Here is a 24907-nt window from a genome sequence, read left to right as displayed (position 1 = left end):
AGGTGAAGTTTGCACTAAAAATAAATCAAGAGAAAGCAAAAAAAAAAAAAAAAAAAAGAGCTCCAACCCCCCCCAAAACCCGCCAGGACTGTCCCTGTCCCGTCACCTGCCTTAACCCCCGAGCCCAAAATCCCCCCCGTAGCTCAGCATCGAGATTTTTGTCATTTTTATTCTGATTCATTTCCATTTAATTTGATTTTTTTTTTTTTTTTTTTTTTTGGTCGTTTTTTTTTGGATCCAGGTTGGGATAAAATTGTTGCCAAAGAAAGTGCTGAGTTCCGGTGGGAAGAGAGAGGGAGAGAGAGGAATAATAATAATAGAAGTGATTATTAATATTAATAATAATTAATTATTAAATAATACCCTTTGGATCGAAGCCAAGCAGGGGCAAGGGGAAATGGGGGGGAAAAAAAGGATTTTTTGATTTAAAAGAGGAAAAGAATTTGTGTGTCCCCCCAAACTCCCCAAACCACCTCCCCCCCATGTCCTGAGGGGGCTCAGCCCGGGCTTGGGGGGGTTAATCCAGGTTTGGGGGGGCTCAGCCCAAGTCTGAGTGGGCTCAGCCTGGGTTTAGGGGGAATAATCTGGTTTCGGGGGCTCAGCCCAAGTTTGGGGGTTTCAGCCTGGATTTAGGGGGTTCAGCTTAATTTTGGGGTGGCTGAGCTCGGTTTAGGGGCTTTGAGCCTGGTTTTGGGGGCTCAGCCCAGATTTGGGGGACTTGACCCAGGTTTGGGGGGGCTCAGCCTGGGTTTAGGGGGGAATAATCTGGGTTTGGGGTGCAGAGCCCAGGTTTGGGGGGCTCAGCCCAATTTTGGGGCAGCTGAGCCCAAGTTTGGGGGTCTGAGCCTGGGTTAGGGGGGCTGAGCCCAGGTTTAGGGGGATGGATTCGGGTTTAGGGGGGCTCAGCTTTGGGGTCCCAGCTCAGGACAGGTGGGGGAGGGATTTGGGGCCGTTCCCGACTCATTTGGGGTCTGGGAGTGCCACGAGAGGAGCTTCACCCCTTGCTGGGCTGAGCAGGGACAAATTTGGGGTTTTCCCCCCCCAAAATTGGGTCCGGGGGGGTCCCGCCCCCCAAACTAAGCGGGAGGGGCCTCATTTTTCCATAGGGAAAGGGCTGATTCCCCCTCCCCACCCCAAAATTCTCCTTCATCCCCCCCTTTAGAGCCCCCCCAGCCCCATTTCCCCCCCAAACGGAACCTTTTCGTCATTTAATAATAAACCAAGACAAAACCCCCTGAATTTCTCTCTCTAAATTTTTCCATCGTTTGGGTTTTGATTCACAACGAGCAGAAAAAAAAAAAAAAATTCAAAACAATTTCAAAAAAATTCAAATTTCAATTTCAATCAAGAGAAACAAACAAACAAAAAAGAGCAAAACGGGACGGAAATTTTGGGGGGGTGGGGCGGGGAGGGGGCGAAATGCTGCGTTAAATTGTGTTTTATATCGAATGCTATCTCTATATATATATATATATACACACAGCAAGAGCTGAAATGTCCCCAGGGACGGGGGGGACACCGAGCTCGGCCCGGGGACCCCAAAGGACGCTCGAGGTGGGGCCACTTTATTATAAATATTAATTTTATTTTCGGTTTTTTTCCCTTTTTTTTTCCGGTTTTTTTTGTTTTTTTTTTTGTTTTTTCCTGCGTCTTTCTATAAATCTATTAAAGAGATTCTTTATCTTCAAGCACTCGCAAAGGTTGCAGCGGTTTTTATGTGTTTTTTCCAATTTCTTTTTTTTTTTTTGGTGAGGATTTTCGCGGGGTTGGGGGTGGGGGGGAGGAAAAGGAGTGAGGAAAGGAGGAGAGAGAGAGAAAAAAAAGTGGATAAAGAAAGAAATATATTTAAAAAAATAAATAAATAAAGCACAGAAAAGACATTCCATAGATTGTAACTTTGATAGTTCTTTATAAAGCGGGGGGAGATGAGGAAAAAAAAAAATAAAAACGATGACAAAAAAGGACAAAAAACAAACAAAAAAAATTTAAAATAATAAAAAATTGCACTTTGGGGGGGGCTTTAAAATATTAAAAAAAAAAAAAAAGAGAGAAATAAACTATATATTAAAAATACACCCGGAGCCCGCTGGATTTCTTGGGGGAGGAGTTTATGGAGGGCAGCAGCTCTTTTTTGGGGGGTCGCCCCAGTGTTTTGGGGTGGTTTTGGTGGGGTTTTAATGACTTTGGGGGGGGTTTTTTGGGGCGGGGGAGCCCCGGGCGGGGGAAGCAGGGCAGGGCCCGGGGGTTCCCTGGGGTTTGGGGGGAGGGTGGGGGAAGTTTTGGGGTTTTCCCCCGATTTTGGGGGTGTCCAGGGCTGCAGAGGGGATTTTTGGGAGGGTTCCCCCTATTCTGGGAGTTTGCAGGGGGGTATTTGGGGGGGATCTCCCCTATTTCGGGGGTGTCCAGGACTGTTGGGGTTTTTTGGGGGGGGTTCCCCTATTTTGGGGAACTCAGCAGGGGGTCCCCCCCCAACGCCCCCTCCCCCCAGTGCCCCCCCAGTGCCCCCCCAGTCCGCCCAGTGCCCCCGGCCCCATTAAGCCGCTCGGGGGGGCTGAGGCCCGGGGGGGTCGGGGGACCCTAATCGCGTTTGGGGCCAGATGGCCGCGCCTTAAGGAGCCTTCGGGGGCAGATTTGGGGTGTCCCCCACCCCCCCAGACCCCCTCAGCCCGGGGTGGGCACCACAGGCCGGGGCAGGGCGTGGGCGCGGGTGACCCCACATCCCAAAAATCCCCCAAATCCCGGGGTCTCCGTGCCCGCGGGACCCAGCCCGGCCCCCCCCGGCCCCCCCAAAGGGCACGGCCAATGTGAGGGGATTAATTTGTGTCATAATCTGCCTTGTTCGGGGGCACGCGCGGGGATTTGGGGGTTTATCCCGGGATTTAGTGGCCGAGTCGTCTTTCTTAGCGAGACGCCCTAATGCCACTTAACACCTGGGAGCCGCGATTTTCATTAGGGGCGTCAGGGACAATTAGTAAGGGAATAATTAGGGCAGGGGCAGCCGCTGCAGGGTTTAAGCCCCATATGTGCCTGAGCGTGCCGGGAGGGGGGGGTTGGGGCACCCCCGGTTTGGGGGTGTCCAGGGGGGTTTGTGGGGGGGATCGGTCCCAATTGGGGCCGTGCCTCAGTTTCCCCCAGTGGAAAACCCCTCTTAGGTAGCAAAGGCAAAGGGTGGGGGTCCCCAGCGTGCCCAGTGCCCCCTCCCAGTCTGCCCAGTGCTGCTCATGGGGGGGACACTGGGCACTGGGTGCCATCCTGGGGTGTCCTGAGGGGGTGGCAGCACCGGGAGGATGGGGGGGCTCGGGAGGGCGTGGGAGGGTCTCTCAGGGGGTGCAGCCCCCGGGAATGGGCCCCATCCTGGGTCACTGGTGACAGGGGACACACAGGTGACCCTTGGCGTGGTGCGGGGGTCACCCGGAGCAGGTGACACATCCAGGGGGGTCCCATGTGGGCACTGGGCAGGGGGGGCACAGGAAGGGGGGGCCGGGGCAGGAGGGGTCCCCGGGGGGGGGGGGGTCACAGGAAGGGGGCCCGGGACAGGAGGGGTCCCCGGGGCACCGGGAGCCGCCCCCAGCCCCAGCGCGGCACTGGGGGCCACTGGGGGGCCCTGGGCAGCGCCAGCGGGGCGGCGGCGGGGCCCGGGGGGCAGCAGGGGCAGCAGCAGCCGAGGCCGTACAGGGCGTAGGGGTGGAAGTAGCCGACGTTCACCCTGCGAGGGGAAACAGAGCACGGGGTCAGCGCTGAGCCCCAAACCCCCCCTCGGTGGCCCCCAGGGCCCCCCCGGAGCCCCCTGACCTGCGGACGCGGCGCCGGGCCCGCCGCCGGTGGTAATCGCCCTTGGCGAAGTCCTCCAGGTTGGCGGGGTGGATGGCCCAGAAGTGCCCTTTGCCGTTGTCGCTGCGCCCGGCCTTGACGAAGCACTCGTTAAGGGACAGGTTGTGGCGGACGCTGTTGCGCCAACTCTTCTCCTGCACCCAGAGGGGTCACTCAGGCCCAGAGGGGTCACTCAGGCCCAGAGGGGTCACTCAGGCCCGCAGGGGTCAGCCAGGCCCGCAGGGGTCAGCCAGGCCGAGCCCCCCTGGCCCTGCCGTGCCCGCTCCGCTCCGGAGGCCCCCTGGAGAACCCGGCCCCAGGATCCGGCCGCCAGCACAGGCGTTTTCCCAATGGATTGGGATCAGCCAACACCAGTAGGCTCCAAAATGAGCCTGGAGAAAGCGACCCCACCAGCACCGACGTCTGGACACCACAGAAGCGTTTTCCTGATGGATTGGGCTCAGCGGAGCTGGGTGAGTTCCCCCAGCCCAGTCCCACACCCCACAGCAGCACCCCGGGCTCGGCTCACCCCAAACCATGGAAACCAGCGGAGATCCCAAGGGAACGCGCCTGCCCCGGCCCCGCAGCCCCTCCCTCACCTTGTTCTTGAAGTAGGGGTAGTTGTCCATGATCCACTGGTAGATGTCGGAGAGCAGCAGCTTCTTCTCCGGGGACGAGAGGATGGCGGTGGAGATGAGGGCGATGTAGGATTGGGCCGGTTTGTCCCCGGGCTCCGGAGGGGGCCGGGGGGCCCCCGGGGGGCTCCGGCCGGGGGGCTCCGGGCTGGGGGCGGCCCCGTTCCCCCGCCCCGACAGCAGGTACTCGATGGTGAAGGAGGCTCCGGGCGGGCCCCGGGAGGACGCGGGTCCTGTGTGCCCACTCATGCCCGTGTCCCCCGTGTCCCCCGTGTCCCCCATGCTGCAGGTGCTGCCGGCAGCCGCCGGCGCTCGGAGCCCGGTAATTAGCGCAGATTACTGGCTTTGCTAATTGTGTTTTCACAAACGAGCTGCCCCCAAAGCGGGCTGTTTATCTGGCAAAGCCCCGGCTTTAGCGGGATTTGGGCCCTTAAGCCTCGTAAATAAAATGATTAATCCGCTGGAGGTGGAGGAATTCAAAGTGGCACCGAGGAGGTGCCCGGGGGTCCGGCTGCCCCCCAAATTCCAGGGGAAGAACCTGGAGGGGGTCACAGGTTGCCCCAGAACCCTTCAAGCTCCTTTTGGGGTGATCCTGGGGAGATCCTGGAGACCCTGTGAGATCCTGGGATGTTCAGGGAAATCCTGGGAGGGGGTCGGGGTTGCCCCAGGACCCTCCTGCCATGGACACAAATCCCCCGGGCTCATTTTGGGGTGAGCTGGGAGTGATCCTGGGGACCCTCTGGAGATGCTCGGGAGCCTGGGGGAGATCCTGGGGGATCTTGGTGAGATCTTGAGGAGCTCAGGGTGACCCCAGGGCGGTTGTGGAGATCCTGTGGGAAGATTTTCCCTGGCACGATCCTGGGGATGCTGAGTGAGATCCTTGAGAGCCCCCGGGAGAAGTTCCGGGGACCCCCGGTGAGGTGCTGGGCATCTCCAGGGAGTTCATGGAGACCCTCAGGACACCCCAAGGGGTTTCCTGGAGATCCCCAGAGAGATCTTGAGGAAACCCTGAGGAGCCCAGGGAGATCCTGGAGACTCTGGGGTCAGAAATCCCAACAAGCCGACACGGAATTAAATGTAAATCTTTCATTTATTTAACAAACACTATAATTTGAACTTTGAAGAATGTGTACTGAGGGAAAGAAAAATAATTTTCTTTTTTTTGTTTGTTTTTTTTTTTTTCTCTTCTCTTTATAAAACAAAGAAGAAAAAAAACAGGTTATAAGAAACAAAAAAAAAAAACCAACATATGTACAGGAAGAGCTGGCCAACTCCAACAGAAAGCACTAAACAAGCATGGTGTTTCCAAACAGTTGCCTGGCCTGGAAAATTTAAAAGCAATTAAATTAGAATAAAAATATTAGGAAAACAACTGGACTCTAAAGCTACTGTGCAGCCAGGGCTGCGAGCACAGAACTTTGTACAGTAAAATTAATTTGGGAGCTCTACCCGGGTTTTTTTCAGTTGTTTTCATCCCCCTTTTCCCACCCCCACCCCCGTTTCAACCTGAAAACATATTGCTCGCAGCCAGGGAAGGAGAAGGAAAAGCAAAGCCTGGGGCCAACAAGTGCAGGTGTCCCCATGGGAGCGGGACCAGGAGCTGCTCCGGGTCCCCCCGCCAGACCTGGGGAAACGGGGGGGCTTTAACCCCCACCCCCTCCAAATTCCAGGTCTGGAGACAAAACCCAGCCAGGCAGGAAGGGGTGGGAGGATCCCCCTCCCACAGGGGCTCAGGGACCCCCACCCCGCTGGGGAGATGGGGGCTTGGGAGAGGAGCCCCCAAAGCTGGCAGGGGACCCCTCCTCAATTTGGAGAGGGGCCTTTGCTCTTGGGCAAGTGGCCAATGAGGATTTAGGGCAGCTCTGGCTGGACCTCGGGGGCTTTTCCCTTTAGGTGGGATTGGCCATGTGTGGAGTTTTTTGGAGAGAGAAGTGCTGGGAAAGGCAGCAACACCCCCCTCTCTGTGTCCCCTTGGCTGCTGGGGTGAGGGATGAGGGAGGATGGAGGGTTTGGAGTACTCAGAAGAGACGGAGGGATGAAGGAAGGATGGAGGGTTTGGGGTCTGGCAGTGCCCAGCAACACCAAGACCCTCGGGGGTCTCAGCCCAGCACTGGGCACAGGGCCATCCCCCCTGCTCCTCACCCACCCAGGGGCAGGGCCAGCTCCCTCCGGGGCCATCCCAGCTCCAGGGAGAAAAGCCAGCGAGGTCCAGGGCAATCCAGAGCCGGGAGGAGCCAGTGGGAACAGCAGAGCTGCCGCAAAGGCCGGGACAGAAACTCTCCAAGACAAAGTCAAAAAGGTGACGCTTCGCAAACTCAAAAGCAACAACGTTTTGCCACCAAAGAGCACAGGAGGAGCTTTGGCTCTGGGGCCAAAGGCTGGGACAGAGAAGTGGAGGGGCCGGAGCGGCGGCAGCGCCCGGGCCCTGCCCTCGCACCCGCCCGGGACGGGCTCGGGACTCAAAGAAACCTGAATTGGAGTTACCGAGGTAGTTGGCTAAAAACTGAGATTCCCCCACCTGGCATCTTCTGGAAGGACCCCCCTGCCCTGCTCCTGCTCACGTGCCAGGTGTGCCCAGGTGCGGGGGTGGCCTGCAGGTCACTGTCCCCACCCCCAGGCCTGGGGGTGGCCTGCAGGTCACGGCCGCCGCCTCCAGAACCAACCTCAACGAAAAGGGAATGCGCAGCCCTTGTCAGTCTTCAAAAACACCAAAGTTATTGCACTTCAAAAATACAACAGATTTGTGGTTCGAGCCCCCCCCTCCCACCCCCTGCCCCCCCATGGCTTCTGCTCAACTAAAACGAGTCACTACTGCACAAATCTCTACATTTCCCTTGGGATTAGGTTAAAATTCCAAACGTGTCTCTTTACATGAGGTGCAGAGCTGCTGGAGCTCCGAGCTAGAACAGTGCGCTTCCAACCGGACATCTCACCCCTGGCACCCCATGCCCCCATCCCCACCCCTACAAACCCCCCCTCTATCCTTGCTGGGTTATAGAACCCCCCCAGACCCCTCCCCGCTCCCCCCTCCCGCCCCGCCCCGGACTCACACGTCCAGCAAAACCTTTAGATTAATTAAGGAATGGTTAATTAACAAGAGGATCAAACTGCACACGCCTTTGGAGATGCAGGGGTGGGTGTCCTGGAGGTGTGCAGGGGAGCTCCCCCGATCCCGGGATCCAGGTGAGGGAGGATCCTGCCTGGCTTAAGACACTTTCCTTACTTCAGGCTCCAGTTCAGGGTCAGGCTCTGAGTGGGGTCGTTTTCCAACCAAGAAGCAGCTCAATGGTTTTTGTTTTGTTTGTTTTTGTTTGTTTGTGTTGTTTTTTTGTTTTTTTTTTTGTTTGGGTTTTTTTTTTTCTTTTTTCTCTCTCGTTTTAATGAGTAATTTGGAATAGGAAAGTCACAGGAGATGAGGGAGGGAGGGAGATGAGGTGGGAGAGGACGTTCTCCCCCTCCTCCAGTTTAATAAGCACCAGAGTATTCAAGTCTGTCCGTTGGGAATTCCGAGCCATGGCTGCAGTCAGCAGGCAGAGACTAAACCTTTCTCGTAAGAGCAGCGTCGTTTGGGCTGGGGTCCCTCATCGTCATCATCCTCCTCCTCGTCCTCCTCCTCATCCTCCTCCGAGGATGAGCTGTCCAGTGTTAAATCCACAACGTCCGCCGTCGCTTTGCCGTTGTCGCCGTTGCCGTTGGGAGCGGCCAGCAGCCCGTTCACATCCGAGGAGCCTGCGACAGGAGGGGGGCAAAGCACGGAGTGAAACCCCTCGTGTCCAGCTCAGGGGATGATCCAATGCTCCTGACTGGTCAGCAGGGACAAGGGAAGGCTCCAGGGAGAGCTCAGAGCCCCTTGCAGGGCCTAAAGGGGCTCCAGGAGAGCTGGAGAGGGACTGGGGACAGGGGATGGAGGGACAGGACACAGGGAATGGCTTCCCACTGCCAGAGGGAATACTGGGGAGAAATCCCTCCCTGGGAGGGTGGGCAGGCCCTGGCACAGGGTGCCCAGAGCAGCTGTGGCTGCCCCTGGATCCCTGGCAGTGCCCAAGGCCAGGTTGGACGAGGTTTGGAGCAGCCTGGGACAGTGGGAGGTGTTCCATGGCAGGAGTGGGACTGGAGGATGACCCTGCAGGTCCCTTCCAACCCAAACCACTCTGGAATTCTGTGATTTCCCCCAGGGGTTTCCAGCCTCTCTCCCCAGGGAGACTCACCTAGAACCAGGATTGGACACTGAGGGCTGCAGCTCCGCTCTTTCTCGGCTCGGATGGGGCACCAGGAGCCATCCACCAGGTACTCGATCTCGTCTGCATCTTCACATTCTGTCAGGATCTTGGACAGGAGCCTGCAGGGGGGACAGGAGGAGCTGTCACACCCCTGGCAATCAGCAGGGTGTGTGCACTGACTCTGCATTTAAAAGCAATCTGGTGCTGGCTCCTGAGCTCAGAGCCCTCGGAGTCATGGACTTTATTCCCCATAAAACCAGAGCAGGTTCTGACAGTGCAGATCCATCCCAGCCCTTCCTGTCCATGCACCCAAACCATCAACTACCAGCTTAATTAGGTGCAATTAAAGACAGCTTTGCCTCTTCACCCAGTTTCCCAGGCACTGCTTCCAGGCTGCTGCCCCATCCCAGGGCTGCTGCAGGGACATTCCCAGGGACATTCCCAGCGAGGCTTTAGCAAAGGGTGCGATATCCTTTGGCATCGGGAAGTCAGCCACCCAACAAGCAGCACTTCCCTTCCTTCCCAGTTTTATTTCCCAAATCCCCACAGTAGCCACCAGAACAACATACAGAGCCTCCTGCAACAGGAAAACCATGAAAATACACCTGGAATGAGGCCCTGATTCCAGAGAAACTGGGGACTTGCTTTATTCCCTGTGTCCCACCGTTTGCCTGGGATGTTTATTTGGAAATGCTGCTCTGCCAGGCCTCACTCCCTCCTGGACATGAGCATTTTCCTCCAGGAGGAAGGAGAACTCCTAGTGGAAAGTCTTCCAAGCTCAGGAAGACTTTGTGGCACCCCAGTGGGAGAGTTTCAGCTTTCCCCAGCTCCTGTAGGAATTGTTTCCACAGCCAATCCCATCACCCAGCACAGCAACCACCAAGCTGCAGCTCCCAAAAAGCTGACGAGGCCCTGAGGATCCCAGACCTGACCAACCACCTCCCTCCTTGCTCAGGAGCCTCCGGCTCTTTCTTGACTCCAGTTGAGTGCCAGCTTCCCTCTCTCACTTCCAGGGAATCTGGAAAGGACCCTCACCCAACAGAATGGGCACCAAACCCCAGCCCTGAGCAGGGACAGAAGTCTGCTGAGCCTTCCCCAGTGACATCCTGCTCTTCCTCACGCAGGACACGGGCACTGCCAATCCGTGGGGGTTCCACAATCCAACCCCTCGCAGCTTCCCCTTCATCCCTCCCCTGTTAGAGATCTCCAAGGAACTGGATTTTCCTGTTGGGGTTGGCCAGGGGACAAAGCAAACAGGTTATCTGTGCTGAGGCTGCTCCAGGCTGCCTGGAAAGCCACAGCTCCTGGATCTACCCAGGGCCCACAAAGGCAGCGACGCTCCAGGAACCCTTGGCGAGTCTGGGAACAGACTGGTCTGTGCACTTCCCTGTGCCAGGGGAGCTGGAGGCACCCCAAACATCGCTCCAAACTCTCCCTGCTCTTGAGGGAACCTGCAGTAGAGGCCAATCACACAGCCACGAAGGTGGAGATCATTTTCCAGCAGGCAGGAACCACATGTGTTGTTCCACCAGTCCTTGGCCAGCACCACGAGGATGTCAGTGGTCCCAGTCCACAAAAGGCTCCCAGCATTTGGGGGCAACAAAGCTGCTGCCAAACCCACCCCAAAAGTGCTGCACAAGCCTGTTCCCTCCCAGCCCATTCCCACTTGCTCTAACACAGCAAAGCACTGAAAACAGAATATTGTGCACCAGCAGAATAAACTTTCAATAGTTCCAAGGTGAACTTCAACCAAGAGGCAGATGCTGCACCCAGTGGGGAAGGGGCACAGAGGTGCAAAACTCACCCATCAATGATGAGCTGGTCGTAGGGGGCAGGTTTGTCACACACAGGGCACATCCATGTGGGCTTTTTCTCATTCATCTGTAGGTAGAAGACGGCATCAAAGCACTGCAGGTGTGCGCAGGTCTCGGCCCGGCACGGCACAGACAGGCGCATCTTCACCAGCTGTGGGACCAGAGAGCAGAGCATCAGCCAGAACACCTGGCAAGGAACCCCCACATCCCCTTGGAAGGAAAAACATTTGTGAGTTTGCAGAGCTGGTCTGGGAGCACAGTTTGGGTTCTTGACAAAACCAGACTAAAACAGAGCTGGAGCCCCTCGGCTCTGGAGCAAACTGGGAGAGCTGCGGGGGTTCAGCCCTTCCAGTGCCTGAAGGGGCTCCAGGAGAGCTGGAGAGGGATTTGGGACAAGGGATGGAGGGACAGAACACAGGGAATGGCTTCCCACTGCCAGAGGGAATATTGGGAAGGAATTGTTCCCTGGGAGGGTGGGCAGGCCCTGGCACAGGGTGCCCAGAGCAGCTGGGGCTGCCCCTGGATCCCTGGCAGTGCCCAAGACCGGGTTGCAGCAGCCTGGGATAGTGGAAGGTGTCCCTTGCCCATGGCAAGGGGTGGCACTGGATGGTTTCAAGCTCCCTTCCAACCCAAACTCTGATTCCATGACCCTGCAGGGCCTCACCGGACAGATGAGCGACACTCGGACACCTGTGGTGGCGATTTCACTGTCTGGGTCCAGGCGTAGCTTCTCTTTCACTGCAGGGAGAGCAGAGGGCACAACATTTAACAAAACTCAGCCCTTGGCAGCAAGGTGCAGCACAGGGGGAGCAGCTCACCCCAGCCCTGGGCTGTGTACAGATCATTTTCCCTGCGAGGGAGGCAATGAGCACATGGATTCAGCTCCAGCCTAGGCACGGTGGGGTTTATTCCCTCCTCAGCTCAGTGGCAGTTGAATGGGGGGAAATGTCTCCCCCTGACATTTCCAGTTCACAGCAAGTCCCCCCACAAGTGAGCAAACAGTCACACTGGGAGGGAAAACACATCCCATCCTTTTTCCACCAGGTTATCAAGCCTCCTCTCAGCACTGCTGGGCTGTCACCGTTCGGCTTCTACGCTGGCCAGCTCCTTTATTCCAGCAGAACATTCCACAGGAACCACAAGCAGGCCCAGAGGTACCCAGGCAGACAGCTCAGAGCAAGGCAGCCATGCACAACCAGGCACAGCAGCCATCCAGCACAGATCTGGGAAGAATGAGATGTTAGGAAAGGAGGAATCCTGCCCCCGCCGCTGCAGCCTGAAGGGGAACCCAGAGGAGCAGCAGGGAAATCAAAGAAAGCAGCAGATGGGCAGGTCCCACGTGGGCAGGTCCCACACCAAGGTGCAAAAATCAACAAAACGAGCTTTGAACTGCTCCCCAACTCCTGAGGAGGAGCTGCTGCTCCCACTGCTGTCTGCCACTGCCTCTGACACTTCCATCACCATTTTTCTTTGGAGCAAGTCAACCATTTCTTTTGACCTTTTCAGATCATAACAAAATGTCCCCAGACAATGAGGCTACATGCAGCTCTGCAACACCCAGCTTTAATTAGAGAGGGACTTCTCAGATGTGAAATTCCCAGGAGATTACAAGATTTGGGCTTGTTTTCCTCACATTAGGAGCCTTTTCATCCAAGCTTAATTTTTTATGAAGTTCTTTGTAAGAGCCTTCTCTGTGCATCAATTACTGGGAGACATGGGAAGGAGAATTCTGTAGGATCTCCCGATGAGGACTGAGCTGTTTTGGATCCAAAGCCATAATCTGTTCTCAGACCATGTTCCTGTATTAAATTCTACAGAATTTTATGCAGAAGATGAGTCAGCAGTGAGATGTGACCGAAGCCAAAAGGCAGCTTCAGGGACAGGGAATTATTTGCAGAGCAGAGCAGAGCTAGAAAAGCAAAGTTTAGGAGCTCCTCAGGTTGGCCAGTTCTGGATATCCAAGCAACTTCCCAGCAGGAAAACACAAAGGAGCTGAAATAAGACATAGCTCTTATTTGGTTTTATTTAAAGTCACCAAATACAGCTGATGTCTGCCCCGAAATCCAGGTGTCTGAAGGCTGGATACACCTGGAATCATCACCTTCCTCATGAACTACAATCTACCCTCAGGAGTGACAGGCTGAGAAAGTTCAGCCTGGAGAAGAGAAGGTTGAGTGGAGACCTCACAGCGGCATTCCAGTACCTGAAGGGGCTGCAGGGATGCTGGGAAGGGGCTCTTCATCAGGAATTGCAGTGACAGGACAAGGGGGAATGGCTCGAAGAGGGGAAATTTAGGTCAGATGTCAGGAAGAAATCCCTCCCTGGGAGGGTGGGCAGGCCCTGGCACAGGGTGCCCAGAGCAGCTGGGGCTGCCCCTGGATCCCTGGCAGTGCCCAAGGCCAGGCTGGACATTGGGGCTTGGAGCAGCCTGGGACAGTGGGAGGTGTCCCTGCCCATGGCAGGGGTGGCACTGGATGGGCTTTGAGGTCCTTCCAACTCAAACCATTCTGAGATTCCCTGATTGTTTCTTATCCTTGGGAAGAGTTTTCCAGGATCTGGACAGTTTCAAAGACCATCAGGATCCACAGGGCCAGTTCTCCCACACAGACCTAAGCAGTGAGAAGGTTTTGTCCACCAACTTGAAAAACTGGGAATCTTCCACACTCATGAGCTCCAGGTCAGATTCCACCTCAGAAAGGTAATTACCCCTCATTTCCAGTAATGTTTTACATGTGCCTCATACCAGGATGATTTACCTGAGTGGTTTGGGATAAGCATCTGTGGGGACCATCTCTTCTCTGAAGCTCTCAAGACATATCAAAGTGCTGCTGGTGACATCCCACTGCCAGCCCCAAGGATCCCCAGGGACTGGGGCAGCAGGACATTGTCACCAGGATCCCTTGCTCCAGAAATCTCCTTTGGAAATCACGAGGGTCAGTGCTGCTCATACTGACTTGGGTGAAGGCATGAAGCCCTTCCAGTCACAACGACACCGGCACGACATGACCGGAGACAAATCCTAAATCCAACTACAGAGCTGCTGCAGAGCCACCAGAACCACGGGTTTGGAGTGACCTCCCACGACTCACACACAGCTCAGCAAGTCTGTTCAGATAAAAAGCGGGGTTTATACAAGTGGAGGAAAGCAGAGGTGTAAATGGTGGTGGCTGTTCCCCAGCAGGTGCAGACAGGCCCTTCCTGAGCCACTCACCCAGCGCTTTGCAGAGCTCCGGGTGTTTGATCCCGATGGTTTTCAACCTCTGCAGCAGCTCTGCCGAGGTCATCTGCCGCACCAGGTACAGCCCCACCGAGTAGCTCTGGAGAGAGAGAAGGGAGAGGATGAGCAGGCTGCTCTGCAGGGCTGTCTGGGAGCTCTGGGCATTCCCTGGGCTCTCACCTTGCCGTAGTTGCCCCAGGTGACCGTGATGCGGTTGGTGGCTGCTGACAGGTACATGAGGTGGGTGAGGTTGATGGGCCGGCAGGGCCTCTTGGGTTCCACCCCGGGTTTGTTTGATGGGTAGTAGCCCTAAAGCAGCAAGGTTAAATACAGAGATTTATTTTTTACTCAAGGTACATCTATTGATCAGCTCCACTGAATTCCACTTGGCCCCAGGTCTCAAGGATGGGGGGAGAAGCAGCTGAATACAGTTGGAGCTCAAAGTAAACAGGATCGAGTTTTTATACAGAACAGTTCATTAACAACATGGCCAATCCATCAGAAAATTAGCTTTAAACTCAGCAGTGCACTTCTATACCCCTGGCATTCATCAGGAAAGCAATTTCCTTCCAAATTCCCCAAATTTTCCTCCCAAATTCCCCAAATTTTCCTCCCCAATCCCCCAGTCCTTACTGGCACGGAGCAGTAGCTGTGGTTCACCTTCACGGCGATGTTGGGAGGGTACTGATCCTCCTGAGGGGAACTGGTGTCTGTGTAGCAGATTCTGGGGGGAAACAACACATCCCATAATATCCCCACACTCTGCACATCCCCAGCTCCCACAGGCCCCATCCCAATCCCAATCCATGCTCCCTCAGCAGAGCCCAGCCAGGTGTGACTCTGCTGTTTCTGCTCGAGGTTCAAAAGGAGAGTTTAAGATGCTTCTGTGAGGCCCAGGAACAAACAGTTCACTGGAAATTCTCTCTGGAGCCATGAAATCCGTGTTGAAACTTGCTGGGTTTTGCTGGAACATTCCCTCCTCCCCTGCTCTGCCCCTGATGTTCAACGAACCCAGCCCAGACCTACCTTAGCACCACCTGAACCGATTTCACACCGGGTTGCAAGTCCCTGGTAAATTAAAGAACAGAAACTTCAAATTAATTATGTAAAAAAACCAAACCCTACCCCAAAAAAATCACCCAAACCAGCTGCCAGACTCAAGGACTTCAGTTGTTCCTGATTTTTTTTAATAGACTTCTAAAAAATTACCACCCAGAACTTTATTTAAATTGTACAATTCCCCCTGCAAATGTCAGTGGTCCTGTAATTATTATTTTTTTCCTGATGCACCAACCTACAGCTTTTCTCTGGATTTTTAAAACTGTTCAGGTGCCTTCTGGTGATTTGTGAGAATTTATAAAAACTGGGTTTTAAGGTCAGGTTTACCTGACGGTGTTCAAGACTCTCAGTGTTTAATTATTCAGCTAAAGCTGTTCATGCAAACCAAGGGACTGAGCATTAAGGCACCACTGTGAATATTGCAACCTTCAGCAGGGCTATTCCTGACAGGATTCTAACTGCAATCAGGAAAGAAATGGAAGACAGACCAAGGGTATTTTACTAGGAGGCAAAATAACCAAGATATTCTTTCTCCAGCTCTTTATTTTATCATAAAGAGAAATATTTCAAGGTTTTATGTTGAATTTTGGGAGGAATTCTTCTGCATGAAGGGAGCAGGTCAGCCAAGAGGAAACCTCCCTGCCTGCACTGCCACCTCTGAGGAGAGCCTTTGTTTGACTCAAAAGTTGCATCTGACAGAGGTCAGGGTAAATCCTAATCCAAGATGTTTCCTTAGGCAGCTCCTACAGCACCCTCCCCACCAAGGAAGTTTCCTTTCAGATGCAAACAGCCTCACACTCTGCCTTTTGAACCTGGGATGCAAAGGAAAGGCTGCAGACATTCACAACACCAGCTCAGCAGAGAATTTAGGTCATTGATGATTTCATCCCGCTTTTCCTGCCCAAATGCACCATTCCAGAGGGAGATTAGAGCAGCACAAGTGAAACTTAAGGAGCTGGATGGGTGAATTTGTAGCTCCCACTCCCCCCCAAAGCTCTTTGCTTTACATGAGAAGCAGCCTGGTGTCCTCAAACAAATCCTGTTTCCTTGCAGAGAACAAAAGCTTCCACAGGGAGGGAACACAGAGGAGTTATGGAATTATGCAGCTGTATTTTCTTGAACTGTTAATACCCAGTGAGAAGTACCTGGAATTTCTGATGAGCTCCACTTGTCTTGGTGTTAATGCAAAAATGCACGGACTTTCCTGAAGCTTCTCATTATTCTGTGGAACTGAGCAGGGAAGAAAAGAGTGTCCATCAAAGTGATAACACCAGCTCTGAGCACAAGGTGATTGTCATGCTCTGTTTATCTCCAAGTCTTGTTTTCTCCCACAACCCTGTGCCAGAATTGCAGTTTTCACCTGTTTTGGCAATTCTGCTTTGATTAGAGCTTTGCTCATTGATTGCTCACTGCTCAGTACAACCAGCACAGGCTTTGAGTTTGATTTTTCTCTTTTTTCATTATTTTCCTCCCCCCAAATAATTCAAGAGCCATCAGTTCACTACATCAGTGGTGTCACAGTGTGACCACATCCTCAAGAAGCCCAAGAGGAGACCTGAGCCTGACACAAAAGCATGAAACCACCAGACTGAGCAGGCGGGTTCTGGAAAAGAAAGAAAACAACCCCAGCAACAAAAAAAGATTAGCTCAGATAATAAAAAAGCAGCACAAAAAGCAGCTGGAAGAGACAAAACATGACTTCCAACCCCCTGACCTTGAGGGTGGGACAGCAGCTCACCCTCAGAGAGGCTTAACTGGAACCCAGCATTAACTGTGGCCTTTTGCACACTGATAATTTTAACATCAAGTGCATTTAATATGGTGAAAATGAAGCCTGAGATGTGGGAAACTTCTGTTACAACCTTTACTTCAACTCAAACATGTTTTATTTCCAGTTTTGTGTCTCCAAGCAAAGTTCAGACCCTGAGCTGGTGCAAGTCACGGGAGGAACACAAAGAGGAAGTGCTAAAACAGCTTTTTTTTAATTGTTTAGCAAGAATTGTGTGTTTTGCTTTGCATCACTTCCATTGCAAGGTTATTCAAAGCCAACAGAATTTCAGAAGTAGGAAAGTGCACTTTTGTATGAAAAAGAGGAGATAAAGGAAGGATGAAACCTCAGCAGCTCTTGGAAGACCTGGTGACAACCTGAGTCACTCCAGGTGCTTCCCTTTGGTCCCTTTTCTGCTTTAAAAATGCAAACGGAGCTTGCAAAAATAAATTTTAAAAGTAATAATTAAGATATCTTTATGGAACTTTTGTTTAATTCCAGTTTCCATCCAAATATCTCCTGGCTAAAACAACCAGCAGAAAATAAAGCATTTTATGAGGTATTTTCAGAAAGTGATGATTGAGAAGGTCAATAACAAAAAGTACTTTTAATGTTTCTGATTAAGAACCTGCCCATAAACTGTGTCCTGCTGATTGTTCAGCCACACAAAGACAAAGCAAACCGGATCAGGAAAAGTGAGAAGCTGCTCATGGTTTATTTTGCATTTATATCAGCTCTCTCTTCCTTTATAAAAAATATAAACTGCTGCTGGAAAAGAAGCCCAAAATCTGAGAAGGAACCTCAGGGTACCTGATCAGGGGTTCAGCTGTTACTGAGCAGCCAGGGAAAACAGGTATTAAACTCCATCCTTAAATTCCCTCCAACTGGGTGTGCACTGCCCAAATCTGGGATTGCAGCTGGCCCACAATGGACCCAATTTATCTGTTTTTAACTGGAGCACCTTTAGCTGAGGCAGGAATAACAGTTATTTGAGAATTCCCCAGGGACTCTGCTGCCCTGCAGCCCAAAGGAGGCAGCACCCACCTCACCTTTGATCCCAAGGCAATCATCTCCAAGAGGCAGGAGAGCCTTTTCATTAAGGAATGTGCTTCCAGCTGAAGCCTGGAACACATAATTTAAACCTCCCCTACTTCCAACCATGGCCACATGCTTAAAATATCCCTTTTGTAGCCCAGGGAAAGGGGTTTCTAACTGGATCTGGGGTTTTAAATCAGGCAGTGGCACATTTTGAGTTTGCCAGGAGCTCGGTAGCAAAGGGGAGCAGCTGAGACACACAGGGCTGAGATAACCCCAATTTTGGGGATTCACAAAGGCTTCTTCATTCCCATCAGTGTCCCAGAAGGAATTAGAGTTGCAGGACACCAGGCTGGGGAAATAAAAGAAGGGTCTGGAAGAGTCGTTGGGTTCTGGGGGCTGGCTGGGACCACGAGACCGGAACATCTGCTGGTGCCCAGCTCCTGCTGGCTCCACAGAAACCGCTCTCACCAGAAGGGAAAACCAGCCAGGAACGCTCCAGGGACCAGGCTGGCCCAGGGGAGGTGTCACCTGCCAGGGGGAGAGGCTGCATTTAATGAGCCCTCAGCTCTGAGCTGATGTAGGGGAGGTTTAATGTCAACTTGGAACAAAATCTGGTAACCACGGTGAGCGTGTCCAGGCTCTCCTGTCCCTGGATGCTTCCACCTCTTGGAAATGCGTTTTCCTTCAAAATCCCATGTTGGAATTGCTGACTAACACACATTTAACACTGAACAAACCCATTCCCCAAACAATTATAATGTTTTCGCTTGGCTCTGTCACCACTCAGCTGTTTTGTCACAGCATTAACGCCTTCAAATGAAGAAGGAATTATATAAAATCTGACTAATTAGTCCTTTTTCTTTTTGTTTCTGCACAATCAAATCTTTATCTATTTTTCTCCTCCAAGCCATAACAAATATTTTTTCAGCAAAGCCAGACCAGCTCAAGTTGTAGAATCATTTAGTAGAGAATTCTGACATTACCACATTAATTTATGAGACACTCAGCAGAACACAACTTCTCCTCTGACACACTGAATTTGCTACCAGAACGTTCTATTTAACAGCAGTTAACAATACTCTTTGTTTCTCCAAACTAAAATAATGAAAAATCAGTCTCCACACCCCAGGGAAAAAGCTCTTCTTCCAGTTTTACTGGTTACCCCTCAAAATACACAGCACCACACACAAATAACTGTGACAAACACCAAAAAATAGTAAAAAATACAGTTTCCCACCCTCCTTCACCCATAGGATGCTTCAGGTCAGGGATTTTTAGTGCTGAAAACCAGCATTAGTGTAGAATATGGCACCATATTCCACAGGAGCCAAACAAGGTGGGATTCCAAGTTACATCCCAAAGTGACCTCATTCCAGGTCTGAGGAAAGAGAGGAAATCACAGGAGCACAGGATGGTTTGGGTTAGAAGGGACCAGAAGGATTATCCCATTCCATCCCACAGGCAGGGACACCTCCCACTGTCCCAGGCTGCTCCAACCTGGCCTTGGGCACTGCCAGGGATCCAGGGGCAGCCACAGCTGCTCTGGGCACCCTGTGCCAGGGCCTGCCCACCCTCCTAGGGAGGAATTCCTTCCCAATATCCCATCTAAATCTCTCCTCTTTCAGTTTACAACCGTTCCCCCCTTCCCAGCACTCTCTCTCAGTGTGAAAAGCCGCTCTCCCTCTTTTATCAGCTGCCTTTAAGCACCGGCAAGCCCAGAGATAAATATTCCCCCGTAAATTTCAAGCATGAGAGGAGAGAGCTGGAGGAGAGGAGGGATCTCACCACCACATCCATCAGCCTTTCCTGCCACGTGATTTAGAGCTCCTTGAAAACACAGGTTTTTCACCACCACCACCGCACTCCCAACTCACCTAACTCTGTCGGCTTCAACAGCTCGTCCAGGGTGGTATAAAAGGGCAGCTTCACCAGGCGAACCTCGGGCTTGGCCACTTTGGGGGGCAACCTGCCCAGTCCGTTCAGGTATTTGCCATAGAGGGCAGGATAGTCAATGTTGGTGGTGGGCAGAGTCCGAGCCACGGCGCTGCCGCGGTCGTAGGACGAGTGCAGGGGCAGGGCCTCCGCCCGGTGCTGCGGCGGCGGCGGCGGCTGCGCCACGTCCGAGCCCTTCTTGTTGTAGCGGGTCTCGTAGAGCTCCTTGATCTTCTTGAACACCTCAGGGCTGCAGTCAAACTGGACCAGCTGCAAAGCTCGGGTCACTAGTTCGTGTTTTAGTCCGCTTTTACTCCTGCCAACAAAACCCAGCAACATCTGAAGATCTGAGACTCGGAAACTCATCACCATGTTCTAGGGGATAAAAAATTAAAAGATGTTCTCATAGTTATAAAAGGCAAAGGTTCAGTTCTCACTTTATAACTAGAAGGCAAGATATTAAAAATTCCCCCTCAAAGAAAGACCCCAAATCTGTTCAGACCCGCTGCTGTCACCTGATTTGGTTCCCATCTCCTGTTTGAGCAACACAAACACAGAGATCACCCACTGAAATATCACCTGAAGTACAGAACCACCAGGACAGTCATCAAATGACTCAAAAATCCCTTTGATAGATGCCAAGCATCCTCAAAACAGCTCAGCAGGAAGCAGGAGTGACCTCAAAGGAGATCTAAACCAAGAGGCCTCACTTGTGAAAGAGCACATGAACTCCTTCACCAGCCTGAGGCATCCAAACCTCCCAGGGAAACACGGAAAACTTCATCCCAAATGGTGACAGTACAAGGCAGAGGAAGAAAATCACTACAAGCTGAGTGAGGCTGAGGGGAACTGGGGCCACCAGCTCTGTATTTCAGGGCACCTGAATGGGAAAACCCCTCCAGAATCCTCCCTACCGTCACGGGATCTTTAAAGAAATCACATATTTTACAGTATGGAAGGATATTCAGATTAGTACAGAGAACAATGTGTTCCCAGGAGAACAATGCCAAGCACTTCCCTGTGATCCCAGCCAGGAGCTGCCTTGGTGTCACACGGGAATTATCAATTTCAGTGCTTGATAAGCAGCAAAGCCCATCTCAGTCTTCCAAAATCCCCTCTCTGTAGCAATTCAGGCCTGTAACTGTCAGCAGATTCAAAGGCCAGAAGACAACTTCCCATCAGAAACCAAGAAACCTTCCTGCTAAACGCACAGCTCCAGCCTGCCCAGGCTGGCATTTCAGTTCCCTAAACACCAAACAGCCTTAAAATTGCAAAAAACGAGCTTATAAAGTAAATGGGTTTGAAAATTCAAGTTGTCCTGGAAATAAACTTGATAGATATCCACACATATTCACTCCACATCCTTCCTGGTTTGTGGGGAATATGGGAATTCAAGAAGAAACCTCACTAAAAAAAAAAATCCAGCAGCAAAGACCCAGCAGATCTCTCCTCCCCAACCTCTACCCCACTCCTGAATTAAATAATGATTAAAAAGAAAGCACAAAAGATAGGTTTCTGTGGAATCTAATGATCTGATAATTTCCTGGAATGAAACAGCTATAGACTATAATTTTTTTTTTTTTTTAATTAAGAAAGCTACAAGTGTTTCCAGAAACATTTCACAGCCACTTTTGGATGTGTGGGAATTCGATGAGAGAGAAAATGCCATTTGATTTTCTCCTTTTCCCTTACATATGTCATTTAATCTGGAAACCCAAAAGCTGTTATGTCACTGTCTGTAGTTAGAACTTCTGGGAGTCGTGATGTGTCCCAAAATATCTCTGATGAGGGGAAAAAAAGGACTGATGACTAAAGAGGAGAGAAAAGATGTTTAATTGCCAGAAAGTCAGGATTTCAGAGCTCTGGATTCCTGGTGCTGCTCCACCAGACACCACCTGTGAAATCCTGGATAAATCTACTTTGTGCCTCAGTTTTCTTCAATTGAAAAATAGAATCAGGATCATTAAGGTTGGAAAAGATCTCCAAGATCATCAAGTCTGATCAAATCCCACCAGGATCATTAAATTGTGTTAGGAAATGGAGAGTGTGTTGTTCTCCCCGCGGGATTTGAGGATGAAAGGTGTATTTGGAAAGATAAATTTATCAAGACACAGCAGCAGGAGGTACCAGGGCATCCCAGGAGCACAAGAGACAGGAATTCCTCCTGTAGGAATCGCTCCTAGAGCACCTCACCCAGGACTCTTGGAGTTGGAGCCAAGAGTTTCCATTTTGGAGGAATTAAGGCCCAGCAGGATGAGGAGATTTGAGCAGCAACACAACAACAAACCCCAGACAAAGCAAACGTGCCACCGAGGGCTCGACCTGCCCCCTGCGAGCAGGGAGAGCACATGGATTGCTGAGACTCCCGACACTCCTGGGTGTTCCTCCCCCGAGGAAGCCTCGTGTGGGACAGCTCAGATCCCACCAAAAACCTGCGAGGCGACCACAACGCCTGGGAAGCACTCCGGAATCCCAGGAGCAGGGGGAGGGCAGAGCCCCCCACCCCGAGCCTCTCCCGATGGGATTCCTGCGGCCGTCCAGCCGCATCCCTGCTGAGGAGCTGATCCTGCAGCCGGGGAACGCTTCCCAGGGAACACTTCCTTGGGAACACTTCCCAGGGAACGCTCCCCGGCCGCTGCCGTTGCTCCTTAACCGCCCTCAGCACCGGCTGCCCCGGGGGGCACCGGCCGCTCCCCGGCGCTGTCCCAGCTCCCACAGAACTGGGATCCCGAGGGAAACGGGAAAACCCCCAGGGCCTGAAGCGAGGCAAAAACCGCCTTGGAAACACAACTCCAAGCATGGATTTGCTTCACCCCATCCCAGAGGAGCCTCAGGGGCCGGCCCAGCCCCGGGCACTGCCCGTCCCAGCGCCTCCCCCGACCCCCGCCCGCCGGACAGCTCCGCACGGAGCGGCCCCACCGCCGAACCGGGCAGCAGGACCCGGGGCGGGCCCGGCCGGGGCGGGGGGCGCGGGGGCAGCACCAGCCATCCTTAATCCCGGGAATTACCGGGGGAGGCCCGGGCCGGGGGCAGACCCGAGGAGGGCGGGCGGCACCGCGGCTCGGCCCGGCCCAGCCCGGTTCGGCTCCGGTAGATCCGGCGGGGGCTGCGGCCCTGAGGCCGGGGCGGGGCAGCCCCTGAGGTGAAAAGGAGAGGGGGCGGCCCCGGAGCGCCGCCCCCGCGGTTCGCAGCGCCGCCCCCCGCCGTCCCCCCCCTCGCCAGGAGCCGCCCGGTGCCGGCCGGGCCCCGCGGGCGGGGCGGCGGCGCCGCTTCCCTCACCTTCGCCTCCACCAGCTCCGCCGCCATCTTGGGCCTCCAGCGTCCACCGCGCCGGGCGCCGCCGCCGGGTCACGTGACGCCCCCGCGCTGAGGGGCGGAGCCGCGCCGCGAGCGCCGCCCAATCCGCGCGCGCGCTCCTCGCTCCCCGGCCACGCCCCCGAGCCACGCCCCGCCAGGCCACGCCCTCCCGGCAGTCTTAAAGGGGCCGCGCTCCGTAAACCGGGGACGCACCGGGGGGACACCAGGGGCAGCGGGGATGGGAGCGGCGGGGGCGGGGACGGAGGCGGCCCCGCAGGCACTACGGGAGGGGGGAGCGGGTGGGCAGGCGGTGGGTGCTGCCCCCAAGATGGCGGCAGGTGGGTGCCCCGGGGCAGGGCAGGGTCGGTGGAGCCCGGTGGGCTCGGCCCGAGGCTCCGCCGCCGTCCCGGAGTCCTGCGGGCCGTCCCCGTTGAGGAGGGAAGCGCTGGGGGTATCCTGGAGGAGGTTGCGGGCTCTGAGAGGGGAGGGATGGGGCTGGGGAAAGGTCCCGGTGCCCCGGTTCCCGCGGGAAGGGGGGGCTGGGGAAAGGTCCCGGTGCCCCGGTTCCCGCCGGAAGGTTGGGCTGGGGAAGAGAATCTCCTGGCCAAAATCGGCTCCGTGGCAGCAACATCCCAGAGAACCCCCAGCCGTCCCGCCCCAGTCAGCGTTTGTGCCCCCTTCTGCAAATTAACCCATCGCTTATTAAAAATACCTTTTATATAATAATAATGATAATAACAATATGTATAATGATAGATATAGATAATATATTGCAGCCTGCAGCTTCCTCCTGATGGGCAGCTCCGATCTCTGCTCTCTGGGAGCAGGGACAGGGCCCAGGGAATGGCTGGAGCTGTGTCAGGGGAATTTGGGATGGATCTCAGGGAAAGGTTCTTCCCCCAGAGGCTGCTGGGCACTGCCCAGGCTCCCCAGGGAATGGGCACATTCCCAACCCTGCCAGAGCTCCAGGAGTGTTGGGACAACGCTCTGGGACAGGGTGGGATTGTTGGGGTGTTGGTGCAGGGCCAGGGTTTGGACTCGATGATCTTCAGGGGTAACTCCAGTGTTTGGGGTGGAACGCTGCACTGGGAGAGGTTTTCCAGCACTTTCCTTGCCATCAACCCCACATACTAACTAAACGAAAAGGCAATTAACAGTTTCTCAGGAAGACCAGGATGTTAATCAGGTTTCCCAGCTTTCCCTTCCAGGCTGGCAAAAGCCAGGGTTGGTGCTAAAAATCCTGGATTGCTATGGAAACCCCAAAGGCCGATAATTCATCCTGTCACAGTGGGAGAGCCGGGGCCAAATCCGTCCTGGGTGTAGCTCCATCGCTGTCCTGTCTGTCCCTGCCTGACACAGGCAGGCTGGGAATGTGCTGGGAATTTGGGAGCCGCCGGTGAGGCCGTCTGGGGACCGTGTCTTGGATTTAGGCTGAATTGGGGTTGTTCAGCCTGGAGCAGTTTTGGGGTGACTTATTTGTGGGCCTGAAGGGGCTGACAAGAAATATGGAGAGAGGCTTGGGACACAGGACGGAGGGACAGGACACAGGGAATGGCTTCCCAGTGCCAGAGGGCAGGGCTGGATGGGATATTGGGCAGGAATTGTTCCCTGGGAGGGTGGGCAGGCCCTGGCACAGGGTGCCCAGAGCAGCTGGGGCTGCCCCTGGATCCCTGGCAGTGTCCAAGGCCAGGCTGGACACTGGGGCTGGGAACAGCCTGGGACAGTGGGAGGTGTCCCTGCCTGGCAGGGTGGCACTGGATGTTCCTTCACGTCCCTTCCCACCCAGAGCATTCCATGACTCCATGATTTTTGTGAGCTTTAACGCCGACGAGGGCGCACGGCGACGGCTCGGAGCCCGAGCCCTGCGGCTCCGTGACAGCCCCTGCCCGGCGGGGGGGTCAGGCCGGTGCCGGTCCCGCGGGTCCCCCCGCTCGGTCCCGGTGCCTCCGCGCTCCTCCCCGCCCGCAGGGGGCGCTGCAGCACCGGTACCCCCGGTGCGCGCGGAGCGTGCGCAGTGCGGGCACCCTGCGGGACCGGGGCGGGGCGGGCCGGACCCACCGGTGCCCGGGACCGGTGCCTGCCACCGACGCTGACACCGGGCTCAGCCCTACCGCCTT

The 24907-nt window shown here is 54.2% G+C and overlaps 2 protein-coding genes across 2 annotated transcripts; both read right to left on the bottom strand.

Moving 5' to 3' along the window:
• Positions 1-3513: 3513 nt before the first annotated feature.
• LOC125317675 (forkhead box protein L2-like) lies at positions 3514-4805 on the bottom strand. Its single transcript, XM_048287558.1, has 3 exons — positions 4410-4805; positions 3793-3965; positions 3514-3706 (listed from the first exon to the last, which is right to left on the bottom strand). Exons 1-3 carry the CDS (start codon positions 4725-4727, stop codon positions 3514-3516), a joined length of 684 nt encoding a protein of 227 aa, XP_048143515.1. The 5' UTR covers positions 4728-4805.
• Positions 4806-7863: 3058 nt separating this feature from the next.
• PIAS4 (protein inhibitor of activated STAT 4) lies at positions 7864-22858 on the bottom strand. The gene is made up of 11 exons (XM_048287912.1): positions 22773-22858; positions 19436-19868; positions 15901-15985; positions 14723-14764; positions 14330-14420; positions 13877-14005; positions 13691-13796; positions 11144-11217; positions 10470-10630; positions 8654-8784; positions 7864-8174 (listed from the first exon to the last, which is right to left on the bottom strand). Exons 1-11 carry the CDS (start codon positions 22797-22799, stop codon positions 7969-7971), a joined length of 1485 nt encoding a protein of 494 aa, XP_048143869.1. The 5' UTR covers positions 22800-22858; the 3' UTR covers positions 7864-7968.
• Between the last annotated feature and the right edge of the window lie 2049 nt (positions 22859-24907).

The sequence above is a fragment of the Corvus hawaiiensis genome, chromosome 28 (genome assembly GCF_020740725.1).
Source record: "Corvus hawaiiensis isolate bCorHaw1 chromosome 28, bCorHaw1.pri.cur, whole genome shotgun sequence".
Lineage (NCBI taxonomy): Eukaryota > Metazoa > Chordata > Aves > Passeriformes > Corvidae > Corvus > Corvus hawaiiensis.
This window is presented reverse-complemented; position numbering and strand designations above follow the sequence as displayed.

Coding starts and splice junctions, on each gene's coding strand:
- PIAS4 (XM_048287912.1), bottom strand. CDS start 22,799: ATGGCGGCGGAGCTGGTGGAGGCGAAG. Junction 10,631..11,143: donor GAGTGTCGCTCATCTGTCCG/GTGAGGCCCTGC, acceptor CTGGTCCCACAG/CTGGTGAAGATGCGCCTGTC. Junction 8,785..10,469: donor GACCAGCTCATCATTGATGG/GTGAGTTTTGCA, acceptor TCCCCCCTGCAG/GCTCCTGTCCAAGATCCTGA.
- LOC125317675 (XM_048287558.1), bottom strand. CDS start 4,727: ATGGGGGACACGGGGGACACGGGGGACACGGGCATGAGTGGGCACACA. Junction 3,966..4,409: donor ACCCCTACTTCAAGAACAAG/GTGAGGGAGGGG, acceptor CTCTGGGTGCAG/GAGAAGAGTTGGCGCAACAG. Junction 3,707..3,792: donor GCCCGGCGCCGCGTCCGCAG/GTCAGGGGGCTC, acceptor TTCCCCTCGCAG/GGTGAACGTCGGCTACTTCC.